This window comes from Dryobates pubescens, chromosome 4 (genome assembly GCF_014839835.1).
Source record: "Dryobates pubescens isolate bDryPub1 chromosome 4, bDryPub1.pri, whole genome shotgun sequence".
Lineage (NCBI taxonomy): Eukaryota > Metazoa > Chordata > Aves > Piciformes > Picidae > Dryobates > Dryobates pubescens.
This window is the reverse complement of record NC_071615.1, coordinates 322,449-336,685: the sequence shown is the minus strand read 5'-3', so window position 1 is coordinate 336,685 and position 14,237 is coordinate 322,449. Positions and strand designations below refer to the sequence as shown.

At 61.4% G+C, this 14,237-nt stretch overlaps 1 protein-coding gene across 1 annotated transcript in view; it reads left to right on the top strand.

The window, feature by feature from the left end:
- Positions 1–4,806: 4,806 nt before the first annotated feature.
- Positions 4,807–14,237, top strand: part of NHERF2 (NHERF family PDZ scaffold protein 2) — a 37,894-nt gene continuing 28,463 nt past the window's right edge. Inside the window, exons 1-2 of the mRNA XM_009896533.2 lie at positions 4,807–5,162; positions 10,262–10,519. Coding sequence (XP_009894835.2) covers positions 4,953–5,162; positions 10,262–10,519 — 468 coding nt within the window. The 5' untranslated portion in view covers positions 4,807–4,952. The remainder of the gene's footprint in view (positions 5,163–10,261; positions 10,520–14,237) is intronic.

The window sequence follows — 14,237 nt, the reverse complement described above, 5'->3', positions numbered from 1 at the left end:
CAGCCTAGAGACACAGGCAGAGATCTCCTTGGCCAAGCTGCAGCATCCCAGGCAGTCCAAGGGGAAACACCAAGCTGGGCCACACCGTTGGATGTCCTCTCAGGGGTCCTGAGGGCAATGCCAAGGCCGCCCTGGAGGTGATGCCCAGTGCTGACTGTACACAGGGCTGTATCTGGGGCTGCCAGGGCACCTCATGTGCTGGGGGCATGTGCCACCCCCTGTGCCAGCCCTGTCTGCACTACCCAGCTCTGCCTGCTCCGTGGGCATCCTTCTGGACCCCGTGTCCATCTCCACACACTGCTGGGGGATGCACAGGGCAGTGGTGCAGCAAAGATGAAATGTCCTGGAGACCCCTTCAGCCCCACTTCATTGCCTGCTGGGTGATGAGATGCTGGGCTGGAGGCACCTTCCCAGGCCTGAGCATCCCCTGGCTTCTTTCCTGCTGCATACTTTAAAGTACAGAGCTGGTGAGGAGCAGCTGAGGGAGCTGGGGGTGTTCAGTGTGGAGAAAAGGAGGTAGAGGAGAGACCTTCTGGCTCTCTGCAGCTCCCTGAACGGAGATTCAAGACAGGGCAGGGTTGGTCTCTTCTCCCGAGGAACAAGCAATAGGACAGGAGGAAATAGCCTCAGGTTGCCCCAGGGGAAGTTTAGGTTGGATATGAGGAACAATTTCTTCCCCAGAAAGGTTGACAGGGCTTGGCCCAGGCTGCCCAGGGAGTCTCCACCCCTGGAGGGGTTCCAAAGCAGTGCAGATGTGGTGCTGAGGGCCATGGTTCAGTGGTGCCCTGGCAGTGCCCTGGCAGTAAGGGTTGGAGTCCATGGTCTTACAGGTCTCATCTAACCCAAAGTATTCCGTGACAATGTCTAGAGGAAGAAGCAGAGTCCATGGGCCAAGAAGATGTTTCAGGAATGGTCCCAGCTCTGACAGGCTCCCCTGAGCTCGGGGGTGGCACCCCAGGCTGGGCATGCCGGCAGCAGAGCTCTGAAAGCCTTAGCCGAGGACACAGCTCTGATGGCACAGAAGAGCTACAGCCAGGCGAGGCTGAGCCCCAGTCACAGAGCAGCTGAGCCCCAGCGCCCCGAGGCTGGCAGCAGCCTCATCTGCAGCCACCTCCAGCCCTGCAAGAACCTCTCCAGGTGCTCCTGCCCCTCCCACCCCCCAGGGCTCGGGTCCAGCTCCCTCCCCTGGCAGCAGTGGAGCTGGCTGCAGCTGAAGGAACACCGAAGCTCTTCTTGGGCAACATTCCTCTTGCCCATCCAGCTGGCACTGGCAAGGACCTCATGGGTGCATTCTTGCCTGGGGAAGTCCCCCTGCCATGCTGGCACTTCTGTGGATGTGCTCACTGGCACTGCTCCACCACAGCCTCACCCAGGGTGGGTGCTGCTGGGGATGGTGCTCCTGGGCATCACAGAACCACCCTCTGCTTTGGGTGGGAAGGGACCTTAAAGCTCATCCAGCCCAACCCCCTGAGCCAGCAGGGACATCCCCAACCAGAGCAGGCTGCTCACAGCCCCAAGCAACCTGAGCTGGGATGGTTCCAGGGATGGGGCAGCTCTCAGCTCTCTGGGCAACCCAGGGATGGGCACTCCTGGGGATGGGTGCTGCTGGGGATGGGTGCTGCTGGGGATAGGTGTTCCCAGAGCCAGCTGAAAGGCTCAGTGCTGCTCTCATGTCCACATCCTTGCTGTGGCAGGAGCAGTAGGACACCAGTGTGGCACCAGTGCCAGCATCAGCTGGCACCTGGCTCAGGAGCCCCCCTCCACCTCAGCACCCATGGTGTTGCTATCCCCTTGCGAATAACAAAGGACCTGAGCAGGTTCCTAACTGCTGGCTCAGCCAGGAGGGACTCCCAGCTCCCAGCAGCATAACTGAACTTGCTGGACTCCCACAACCCCAAAAGTACCTAATTAATCCTCCTAATGATCAATTCTCCTCCTTCTAGCTCTTTACCTCCAGCCTGGAAAATGTTTACAGCTCAATAGTGCCACACACAGAGTCCTTGAGAACATGAGAGGTGCTTCTCCTGAGCTCCCCTCTCGTCCCCAGCGCCTCCAGCAGTGCAGATGAACCATTCAGCTTTCCCTGCTCCCTGAGCTGCCCATCCCTTGAGAGCAGCTGGGATCCAGGAACTCCCTGCTGGGTGATGGTGAAACAAGGGAGGCATGAGTGTGGCTACACCCATGCCAGGCAGAAAGCCCAACACCTCATTAATTAATAGTCAGAGCAAATTACTGCAGGAGCAGCAGTGAGCTCCAGCTCTGTGGTGGAGAGCTGGGTGTGAAGCAGGGGGGGGATAAACCCCAACCAAAGCACAATGATGGGGGGAGGAGGAGTGGGAGGGGAGGAAGAGCATCCCTCCTGCTCCCATGGCTGGGATGGAGATGGTTCTCTCACCAGTGAGAAGGGAGGGGGGTCTGGAGGTGCCCAGCCTTCTCCTCACCCTCTCCTTGCCTTGGGCAAAGCTCCCAGCCCTGAGGACAAGTACAGGGGAGTGACCTGCATGGTGGGATAGGGGCTGAGAGCTGAGGGGAGACAGAGAAGCCACAGGACCTGCCCCAAGAGGCACAAGGTGGAGCGAGACGTGGAGCTGCTGGCATCTGGAACGTGTGTGTCCTCTGTGGCAGAAAAGAACCATGGAAAAGCCCTCTAGGGTCATTGAGGCCAGCCCTCAGCCCAACACCTCCATGGCCATCAAACCATGGCCCCAAGTGCCATGGCCACAGGTTTCTGGAACACCTGCAGGGATGGGGACTCCACCACCTCCCTGGGCAGCCTCTGCCAGCACAGAGAAGAAACTGTTCCTCATGTCCAACCTAAACCTCACCTGGTGCAACTTGAGGCCATTTCCTCTTGTCCCATCACTTGTTCCTGGCTCCAACCTCCTCTTCTGGCAGTTGCAGAGAGCCAGAAGCTCTCCCCTCAGCCTCCTCTTCTCCAGACACAGCCCAAAGGCACATGTGGGACCTCAGCTTTCTGTGGAGGCACTGTGTGATCGTTCAACCCACTGCACACTGTCACAGCCCAGTGACTCCACCACCAGCCTCCCTAAACCATCCTCCTCCTCCAAGATCCCTCTCCCTGATCCCACCTTCACCCCAGGTTTTAGCTAAGGCTTTCCCAGTTTCTGAGCCAAGATGGACTTTATGGCCTCCAAAACCCCCTCCTGCCCACTCATCAGTTGCTCAAACCTCCTTTCTGCTGTCGTGAAGCTTCTCACAGATTATTTTGCACAAAGCAACAGGGTCAGGGCCAAAGCAAACGTGGGGAAGGGCTCAGGTGTGAGTCCCTGTGGCTGCTCACCCAAGTGCACCCAAGGAATTAGAGGCAGATGACAAAAAGAGCTCTGAATCCTCCAAGCCAGTGAGCACACAGGGCCTGTGAACTCCCCAGCCTCTGGCTCAGTTTGGACTCAGATCAAAACATGAAACTGCAACAGGAAAAGCTCTCCTGGACCTTATCTGCTGGGTTTGATCATGGCTGTGCCGCAGCAGTGAGTGCTGGAGTCCTCCTGGGCTCTCTCCTCCTTCCACAATGGGCCACAGATGGGGCACCACAGACTCACAGACTGCTTTGGGCAGGAAGGGACATCGAAAGCTCATCCAGTCCAACCCCCCTGGACCTCTGCAGCTGCAGCAGGTTGCTCAGAGCCCCAAACAGCCTGACCTGCCACGGTCCCAGCGTGGGGCATCAACCACCTCTCAGTGCAGCCTGGCCCAGGCTCTCACCACCTTCAGGGTCAGATTTCTCTTCCCTCTCTCCAGTCTGCATCTCCTTTATTTAGTCTCAAACCATCACCCCTTGTCCTGGCACTGCTCCCCTGGGGGTGCCCAGGAGCTCTGTTACCTGCAGGAAATGAGGCTGGGATGCACTGGTGGTGCCATTTTTTGTCCAGGACAGTGACTCTGCTCTAAGACACCAAACACCTCTGTGGCTCAAGCATCAAGTGACTGATGTACAACCACACTGGAAGTCTTTATTTTTCAAGCAGGGTGCAGATTAAAAGGCAATCAATAGTCATTGCTGGAGTCGTTTATCTACCTCCTGCCCGCTGCATTTGCTTCAGCTCCACAAGTCATGAGGGAGAGTGGTTGAGGATGGAGAAAGGCCACAGAGGAGCTTGTAAACCTCTGGTATGGGAACCAGTGCCAGCAGTGTGACAATCACTCTGGGTCGTTTCCTTCTTGGAAGAGATTTCAAGGAAATGAAGACCAGGAATGCAAAAAGGTGAGGCTGGGGATCTCGGTGTTCCAGCAGAAGAAGCTCATGCTGGGTGCAAGCTGGACAGCCTCAGCAGGGGCACAGGGGTGCTTCCTGCACCAGGCACGTCTGGGGTGGAAGAGCTGATGTGCCCAGGCTGGGGCTCAGGGGCATGCAGACCACACGAAGCATATGAAGAGCATCAGCTCCGTGTGGCCTCTCCCCATGGTCATGGGCTGGGGCCCAACGGGCAGAGGAGCTGCCGGACTGTGCCGTCCCCTCTTTGGACTGTAGGGTCCCAGCACACCCCAGTCCCGTCTCCGGTTCTGGTGTCACTGCGGGCCCCGGTCCTGATGCTGGGTGCCGGTGCCAGTCTCGGTGCCGGTCCCGGTGTCGCTGTCAGTTCCGATCCCCGTGCGGGTTGCCGCTGTCGGTGCCGATCCCGGTGCCGCTGCCGGTCCCGGTGTCGTTCCACCTCCTCCCTGCCTATTCCCAGCGGCAGCTCCGCCCCGGCTCCTCCCGGCCCGTCCCCGTCCCCGTCCCCGTCCCCGCCCGCCGGTCTCCGGTGCCGCGGGGCAGCTTCCAGCATGGCCGCGCTGCGCAGCTCCGCGGCCGCGGCCCCGGCCCCATTCCCAGCCCCAGCCCCGCTGCCGGCCCCGGCCCCGTTCCCGGCCCGCCCCTCCGCCCCGGGCCGCCTATAAAAGGGGCCCCGCAGCCCGCCCGCCCCCGCTGCCGCCCTGCCGCCGGCCCGGCCATGGCCAAGGACCAGCTGCGGCCGCGGCTGTGCCGCATGCTGAAGGGGGAGAGCGGCTACGGCTTCCACCTGCACGGCGAGAAGGGCAAGAGCGGACAGTTCATCCGCAAGGTCGAGCCCGGCTCCCCCGCCGAGGCCGCGGGGCTGCGCGCCGGGGACCGCGTCGTGGAGGTGAACGGAACGAACGTGGAGCAGGACACACACCACCAGGTGCGGGCAGCGGGCGGGCGGTGGGCAGAGGTTGGGCAGAGGTGCAAGGGGGGCGCTCCGAGGGTGCGGGCAGAGAGTGGGCAGGGAGTGAACGAGAGCGTGGGCAGAGTGCGGGCAAGAGGTGGGCAATGGTGCGGGCAGGGGATGGGCAGAGTTCAGGAAAGAGATGGGCAGAGGTGCAAGGAAGGATGTGCTGAGGGGGTGGCCAAGGGTGCAGGCAGGGAATGGGCAGGGATACAGGCAGGAGGCGAGCAAGGAGTGGGCAGAGTTTGGGCAGGAGGTGGGTAGAGGTGCAAGCATGGGTACAAGCAAGGGTGCAGCAAGGGGCTGGGCAATGGTGCAGGCAGAAGGGGCAAGAGGTGGGCAGGGGTGCAGGCAGTGGGTGAGTAAAGGTGCAGGTAGGCAATGGACAGGGGTGCAAAGAGGAGGGGGGCAAGGGTGCAGACAGGGGATGAGCAGAGGTTGGGCAGGAGACAGAGGTTCAAGGAGGGATGTGGTGAGGGGGTGGGCGAGGGTCCAATCAGGGAATGGGCAGAGGGTGGGCCGGGGCATAGGCAGGGGTGCAAGGAGAAGTATGGACAAAGGTGTGGGCAGATAATGGGCAGGGAGTGCAGACAAGAGATGGGCAGGAGTCGGGTGGGGCTGGGCAGGGGTGTGGGCAGGAGGTGGGAAAGGGTTTAAAGCAGGAGTGCAGGCAGAGGATCGGGCAGGAGGTGGGCAGCAGTGTGGGCAGGGTATATGCAGGGGTGTGGGCAAGGTGGCCAGCTGACCTCCCTGGCCAAGCCTGCCCAGCTCCCAGCCCCCTCACCACCTTGGCTCTACCACCTTGGGCTGGTTTGCTCCCCAGATATCCCCTGGAGCATGCTGGGCCTGGCCAGCTCTGGTGGTCACTGTGGTGGTGCCCCCAGCAATCCCAGGGCTGGGGTGCAGAGCAGGGGGCTCCGGGAGTTCCCCTGAGAGTGTCTGGGCGGTGCTGGTCTGTCTGGCAGCTGGTGTGAGGAGCCAAGGTGTTTGGGCATGGGCAGGGCACCGGCGTTATGCAATCTGTGGTGGAAAGGAATGGGGAGACCCAGGTCCTGTTTCCGCCTCTGCTGGGGGTTTTTCTGGGCCACTTTGGGCCAGCTGCTGCTGCTGCTGCTCCTGCAGCGCAGAGCGTGTGAGGATGCCTCCACATCTACTGATAAAGCTCTGCAGATGTTGAGCAGCCTGGCTGGTTCCAGGGAGATAGGGCTGGCGGGCAAGCACTGGCTGGCAGGAGCCCGTGGCTGCCGGCTGGGCCCAGCAGGCTGCTCCCCGGCAGCTGCAGGCTTCAGGCTGTGTCGTTTGCTGCTTGCAAAGTGGCAAATGATCTTTGCCCCCCAAAATGAGCAGGGAGATTCACACTGCTCCTGCTCTGCTGCAGGCACGGAGCCCGGCAGGGGCACAGCACCCAGCCTGGGGGCTCGGTGCTTCAGTAACTTAGGCTGTGGCTGAATTCTGCTGCCAGCGCTGTACTGGAGCAGGCCAGGGGGGTGCCTTGTGTGGCTCCAGGCCCTGCCATGATTTTGGGGGGTTGTGGGCTCCTGAGCTTCGCCTTTCAGGTGGGGGTGTGCTAAAGGTGAGGTAGAGGCTTCCAGGTGTCTCCAGTAAAGCCCTGTGGCCTCCCCTCCGTGGGCTGGGTGGGTTTTCCTGGCTAATGGAGCTTCTTTGGCTGACCTGAGGCCGCTGCACAGAGCTAATGTTTGTCTTGAGCGTGATTTCCAAACCCTCAGAGGAGGATCCCATCCCTGGGCTGGCTGGGCAGAAGGGAGGGCTGCGGTCCTGTCGGGAGTTGCTCGTGGTGGGAGCCGTCAGGAGCTCCCTGCTGGCACTGGGATACTGGAATGGGGGGCAGCAGGGCTGGGACAGCCTGCAGGGGCTTTGGGCTCTTTCCAGAAGGTCGAGAGGAAAGGGAGACATTTTCCTGTCTTCCATTGCCTGCTGGTGGAGGCAGGAGGAGGCTCTGGCACTGGCTCCCTGCTGCAGAGCAGGGGTGTCCCATGTTGGGGGGTCCCGTGTGGGAGGTGGTGGAGCTGACTGCCAAGATGCAGTGGGTGTGAGTGGTGTGAGCAGGAGCAGCCCTGCCGCAGGACGTGCCCTGCATCACCCTCTCTCCTCCCTCAACACAAGAACCTCTTCCCTCTCCGACGACCTGCGCAGCGCTGGTGGGTGTGGGGAGGGCGATGCTGTGGTGGGTCAGATGCTGGCTCCTGCTGCTGTGTTAGCGCAGCCAGTTCCGTGTGGCCTCTTCTCCTTGTGCTGCTGAGGTTCTTGACCTTCACTTAGTAACACTCGGAGCCGTGCGGCCGTGAAGCTGCGGTGGGACGGAGCCTGCAGGGAGCAAGGTCGTGCTGCCTGGGTGTAACTGTTGCGAGCCGGAGCCGGGGCGGTGCGGGGCTTTGTTCTCTTGTTTTTTCCTGCCCTTGCCCAGGGCAGAGCTGTTCTCAGGGCGTTCCGTGGCTTGGATGCAAAGTTGCATCCTGGCTGCTCGGTTCCTCGCCCACTTGGGCAGAGCAGCCCGAAGGGAGGAAGGCCTCCAGGCCCTTGGTGTGGCTGGCAGAGTGGTGCTTGGGCATCTCTTTTGAAGCAGCAGGGGTGGCCAGAGCTGGGCCCAGTGGTGCCGTTAGCCACCGCTGTGGGCAGCTGGTGGCAAGGGTGGAACGGCCAGGGCAGGCTCTGCTGCTGGGCTGGTGCTGGTGAGCCCAGGGGCGAAAGCCTGGTTGGGTGGAGCTGCGGAAATGATGCATCCAGGACCGGTGCTGAGAAGGTCCTGAGGCGGCAGATGTGTGGCTGAGGCTGAGCTGTCCTCAGAAAGCTGCAGGCTGGAGGCTGTGACCATGGCTCGGAAACGGGTAGGGTGCCAGGCTCTGCCCACGCCGGGCAGGACCTGCCTGCCGCTTTGCCTTCCACCTTGCTCTGCCCCAAGGGTGACTTGCTGCCCGGGGAGCTTGGCACAGAAAGCCTCCTCTGCTTGCCCCTGCTAAAGGGGAGAGGCTGAGGGGCTGCTCTCTGCCCACTCCTGTCCCTGCCTGGCTCAGCCCCTGGCAGTTGTGGTGTTTGGGGGATGCTTGTTCCATCGCTGCTCTTGGCATGGCTGTTGGGGAGCTCAGCTAAGCCCTGGCATCGCTCTTGGTGGCTGCTAGGGCAGCTCACCTGCCCTGCCAGGAACAGGCAGCACTGTGGCAGATCTGGGTGCTTCTCAGGTCCCTCTGTGTTGTTTGTGGTGGTCTAGGGGACCCTGCTCCCTGGCAGCGATGCCTGGAGCACCCAAGTTGCAGGGTCTGGGAGATCCAATGCGCCAGGACCCAGCAGCATTCTCCCGCAGGCATTGCCCAGCTGCACCTCCTGCCAGCACCATGCATCATCTGCCTGCTCCAGGCCCCTTTTGGGAGAGGTGGCCTCGCACAGGCTCTCCCTGACTGGTGTCAGCATCACCATCTGATGTCACCTGTAAACAGATCCGAAAGGGAGCAGATGGGTTTTGCTGGGGCTTGAGGGGTCCACACCTGGTTAGGACTGGCAGCCCTGGGCACGCTGCTGGCAGCCCTGGGCACTGCTGGCAGCCGTGGAGCTGGAAGCTGCAGCGGGCTCAGGACAAGCAGCTTTGGCTGCAGTCTATAAATTTCGTGGTGCTTGCTTGGCTGTGGTGTTGGCTTTTCCCCTGTGCAGATAGCAGCTCTGCTGACCTTGAGTGGAGCGTGCAGGGCAGTAAATAAATGCCAGCTAATTGCGCATTAGGCTGGCTTGGTGCTGGGAACCTTGGCTGTGTCTGCCCAGCCTGACCTGGACCAGGGCAGGAGCCCCAGAAGGAAGCCCAGCTTGCAGGGGGAGAAATCCTGGCTCTGGAGGGCAGCACGTGGTGGCTGATCTGCACCCCATGGCTGGAGATGGCTATGGGGGAGCATCCCCAGCGGTACCACCCTGCCCCTTGCTTGCTCTGCCAGCTTCCAGCAGCTGCTGCAGGGGTTCTGGAGGTGATTTCCTATTGTCCTGCTCCTGTGTGTGTCCTGGACCTGCCTGTTTCCATTCCAGCCTACCCTGGTGGGATTTGCCCCCCTGCCCAGCTGGGATCAGCTCCTCCTGGCTCTCCCCACCCTGCTGACACCGTGAGCTCCTTTCAGAGCCTCTGCCAGCCACCAGCCCTGCGAAGGAGCCGGGCAAGACAATGGTCCCCATTCAGTGCTGCCTGGAGCTGGGTCCCAGCAGGGATGGGCACATCTCCCGTTCCCAGCACTGCTTTCCCTTATCTCTGCTGGCCCCTTGCACAGCCTGGGGGTGGATGTGCAGACTGGGGTATTTCTCTCATCAGTCCAGTACCTGGGTGCTGAGGAGCACCCAGCAAGGGCAGCCCAGCCACTGGATGCCTGTGTGAGAGCTCTGTGCCTCCCTTTGCATCCTGCAAAGATGGCCTAGAGCATTGAAATGAGGGTGTGTTAGGGGGGTGGCTTGGTGGGGCAATTTCTATTGTCCCTCTGAAGGATAAGCCCAGAGTTTCGGATGCTTGAGGGGTGAAGCAGCCTCTGTGAAAGCTCCTGAGCTGGATGGGTGATCTTGGGAGGTCTGTGCAGTTGTCCTGGGCCGAGTTGTCTTGTGGATTGTAAAGTATGAGGTGGAAAGAGCCATCCCCATCATCACCCAGGGCTGCAGGCGACACCTGCTTCATCCTGGGGTGCCCCAAAGCCCTGCTCTGTCCTTCTGCCCATCACTGGTGGCTGGAAGTGACAGCAGACTGGCATCCTGCAGCAGGACTTGAAGCTGCAGCGAAGTGTGGAGGTGTTGCTGGTCCTCAGATCCAGCTCCTGCCCCATTGGGAGGTCCCTATGGTTCATGAAATCACAGAGCTGTGGAGGTTGGAAGATCACCAGGTCCAACCACTCTCCCAGAGCTCACAGCCCCACCACAGCTGCTGAGCCACTGCCGCTGAACCAGGTGCCTCAGCACCGCCTCCGTGCGCCTTCTAAATCCCGCCGGGGATGGGCGCTCCTCCGCCTCCCTGGGCAGCCCGGGCCTGAGCCCCAGAGCCCTTCCTGGGCAGGGACTGTCCCTGGTAGCCAACACTCAGCTGTCCTTCCCCTCCCCAGGTGGTGCAGCGCATCAAGGCGGTGGAGTCGGAGACGCGGCTGCTGGTGGTGGACAAGGAGACCGACGAGTACCTGTGCAGCCTGCGCCTGACCTGCACCGAGGAGATGGTGCACAGCGGCATCCTGCTCCGCTCCGGCGCCTCGCCCGCCAAGTCTGTGGGCAGCGACAATGGGGAGGTCTGGAAGCCACAGCTGGACCTGAGCGGGGACAGCCTCCAGCGGCACTCCCACAGCTTCTCCTCGCACGGCAGCAGGAAGGTGAGGGCAGGGCTGGGTGGTGTGGGGGCACCCCCCGGGAGTACCTCCTCTGCAGGCAGGGCTTGCTTGCCCTTGGAGAGGACCCTTCTGGGTGTGGCTCTGGGGTCTGGGGACCCTGCTGTGTCCCGAAGCTGAGCTGCTGCTCGGCTTTATTAACTCCTCCTTGAAGCAGCTTCAGCCCCTGGGGGCTGCTGCTTGTTCCCCTCCTGTGCTCCTCAAGGGTCTCCTGAGCTGTGGGGGGCTAAGTAACCCCAAGTGCCTTGGCTGAGGGTGATGTCCCAGTCTGGCAGTGAGCAAGCTGCGCCTTGGCTGTATTTGCTCTTGCTCAAAGGAGCATCAGCTGCTGGAGGCTGCTGCTTGCTCCCCTCCTGTTCTCTTTGAGGGCCTCCTGACCCCCAGAAACTTCTGAGAGAGTGGTGGGGAGGGGCTGAGTGCCCCCACGGTGCCTTGGCTGAGGCTCTGTGTCTCAAGCTCGGCCCTTTCTGCCTGTGTGGACGAAGGCTGTGGCGAAGCCGGAGCCCATGAATGAGCTTCTCTCTCCCCTCCATTATTTGCTGGAGGGAGGAACCGTCTGGGGCGAGCCTGCGCCCAGCGTTTCTGCTGAAAGCTGGAGGAAATGAAGGCTTCTTCGAGTGGCCTGGGGCTGGCCTGCGAGGCTGCAGCTGCGGCTGCTGATTGGTCAGCTGCCTTCCAAAAAGGAAAGAATTTGGGGTGGAAAGGCTCCAATTTCATGGGCGCTGCGCGGCTGGGGCTGGGCTGGCGGCGGGAGGCAGCGCGGCAGAGAGCGGCGTCTGGGCAGGGGCAGGAGCGGCGCTGGGGCTGTGCCGGTGACTGGCACCTGGCTGTGCCCCCCGGGCGTGCTGCTGAGCTGGCAGCGCTCCTGCCCGGCTGCTGCCCCCGCTGAGGAGCTCCTTGCCCGCTCCGAGGTGGTGGCTGGATGCTGGCCCAGAAGTGACCGTGGGGCTGCTGGGAGGGCATGGGTGGGGGCAGCAGGAAAGCTTTGTGTCCTCAGGAGCCCCCGTGGAGGACAGCTGAAGAAACACCCCCGCAGCTGAGAGCTGCTGCTGGTGTGAGGAGGGGTCTCACCTCTGGTCCTTTCCTCCTGAGCCATCTGGCAGAGGAGGTTCCCCCTTCCTGGGGGCTGGCAGGGGAAGGGTTGGAGGCTGTGTTGGACTTGTTGCATCATTTGAAGGTGTTTGCAGGTCTGGGTGGTGGTGATGGGTTTGTTCCTCCTGGAGACCGAGACATGGGGAGCATGGTCACCCCCAGGATGGCTGGTGAGAAAGGAGCCATTCCTGGGGGGAAGGGGGCTTCTGGGCCTGGGCAGGGGCTGCTCTGCAAGCTGGGGATTTCCTCCCCTGTCTCTGTTTGGTTTGCTGGGTGCAGTCCAAGAGTGTCCTGACGGGAAGTCAGGCGAGAACAGGACAGTCCCTTCCGGCCTCTGGGGTCTGGCTCCTCTGAGGAGAGGGTGGGACACGGAGAGCTGGACAGAGCTGGGGTCTGAGGGGGGAGGAACACCACTGTGTCCCCTTGGAGGGGCTGGGGGCTTCAGCTGGCTCAGTGTGGCTCAGGATTTGCTGTGCCTCAGGGCTGGTGTTCGGTGGAGCATGAGCCGGACAGAGGGCACCAGCTCCGGGGGCAGTGGCCGTCGTGTGGGGCTGGGGCCAGGAGGTGCTGAGCTTGGGTGGTGCTGAGCACGTCAGATGTTTGCAGAGGCTGGTTTGCTCCTGCCCCCACGGTCAGCAGCTCTTGGAGGGCTGGGTGCTGCTGGCTTTGCTGGCCAAGGTCACTTCTCCATGCTGGGACCGTGAGTGACCCTGGTACGAGGTCATGGCGTGGACTTGTGTCCTGCTCCCTGTGCCCTGCAGTCCTGCTCGCTGCTGAGGTCTGCTGCAGGTCTGGGTGCTGTGGCTCTCCTGGCTCCAAGGTAGCTGGAGGTCAGTGGAGTGGTGCTGCCACCCTGGGTCCCGCAGTGGTCAGCCCCCAGCGCCGTGTCCCTGCCTGGGGCAGCTCTCGTTGGACCGTGCAGAACTCGCTGGGCCTGGAGGCCTCCTTCACCCTTAATGATTCTGTGAGCCTGCTGCTGGCCAGCACTGGGCCCAGGTGGGGAGCCCCTGAATGTGGGTTTGGGGTCCAGTCAGACTTGTCCCTAAGCAGCTGTGGAGGAGGCCAGGCTGTAAGTTGGGTGGCACTGGGAGCAGCTGTGCTTGGGTCTTTGGTGGCTTCTCGGAGGTGTTTGGTGAAGAAGAAGAGGCAGCTCCCATTCCCCAGCAGAGCCCTGGCCCCAGCCTGTCCCTGCAGGATCTGGGGCTGCTTGCAGAGGTCAGCATTTTTCTGAGCAGTGTTTATGCAGAGGCTGCAGGTGTCCAAGGTTTCAGGTTGGGTTGTTAGGTGCAACCCAAAGCAAGGAGCAAGTGAAGCAAAGAGGAGAGAAATCTGGCATCAGGGTGGTTGTAGAGGTGGGCAGCAGGGAGAGGATGGAGCAGTCAGGCTGGGCACAGCCCTGCCAGCCCCTCCATGCTGTCACATCCTTCTTCTGCAAGAGGAATGACACCACCACCACTACCAGCCTGCCCCAGGAGGTCTGCTGTGGGTAGGGAGGTCACTGGGCCCCCCCAGCAGAGAGTTGGTGTCCAGGAACCATGGGAATGAATAATTCAGCAGGTGGTTGAAATCAGGCTGCCTGCCCCCAGAGCAGCACGCTGGAGCTGGCTGCCAGCAGCTCCACACAGCACCCTGGGGACTTGTCCTGGGTGCCTGTGGTGGCACCAGGGTCAGGATCTGCCTTGAAGCCATAGAATGGTTTGGATTGGAAGAGACCTTTCAGATCATGGAGTCCACCCATTAACCCAGCACTGCCAGGGCAGCACCAACCCACGGCCCTCAGCACCACAGCCCCAGGGCTCTGAAACCCCTCCAGTGCTGGGGACTGCACCACTGCCCTGGGCAGCCTGGGCCAGGCCTTGATAACTCTTCTGGGGAATAAATTGTTCCTCATGTCCAACCTAAACCTCTCCTGGGGCAACTTGAGGCTGTTTCCTCTTGTCCTATCACCTGTTCCATGGCCCTCCAGGCCCCAGCCTCCTCTCAGGGAGCTGCAGAGAGCAATGAGGTCTCCCCTCAGCCTCCTTTTCTCCACACTCAACACCCCCAGCTCCTTCAGCTGCTCCTCCCCAGCCCTGATCTCCAGACCCTTCCCCAGCTTCATTGCCTTTCTCTGGACCTGCTCCAGGACCTCAATGTCCTTCTTAGAGTGAGTGGCCCAAAACTGAAGTCAGGCTTGAGGTGCCTTGCCCCGTCCTACAGCCATCCCCATGCTGGGCTGCAAGGTCCCCTTCTCACTGTTCTGTGAAGGTGCTTTTGGGGCAGGACTGAACTGCTTGTGGCTGGTCCTTGATGGCCTGGGCTGACAGAGTGCTGCAGGGCTGGACTGGTGCTGCAATGGCTGCTGCTGGCCATCCTGGAGGCATTGGTGGTGTGCAGGCAGTGTGGTCAGGGCTGGAGTTGTGACCTGAGTGTCCCCACTCCTGCTGTGCAGTGGGAGGGCTCTGCTGTTACTGGCATCCCAGTTATGGCCACACAGGTTCCGTGAGCCACTGTGGCAATGTCCTTGGAACTGCTGCCCCACTGCTTTCTCCAGGTGTGTTTGGAGGATCAACAAGGGCAAAGACACTGAGGTGTGGTTGGGGTGATGCAGTTCCCTCCATGGCTGCTCCAG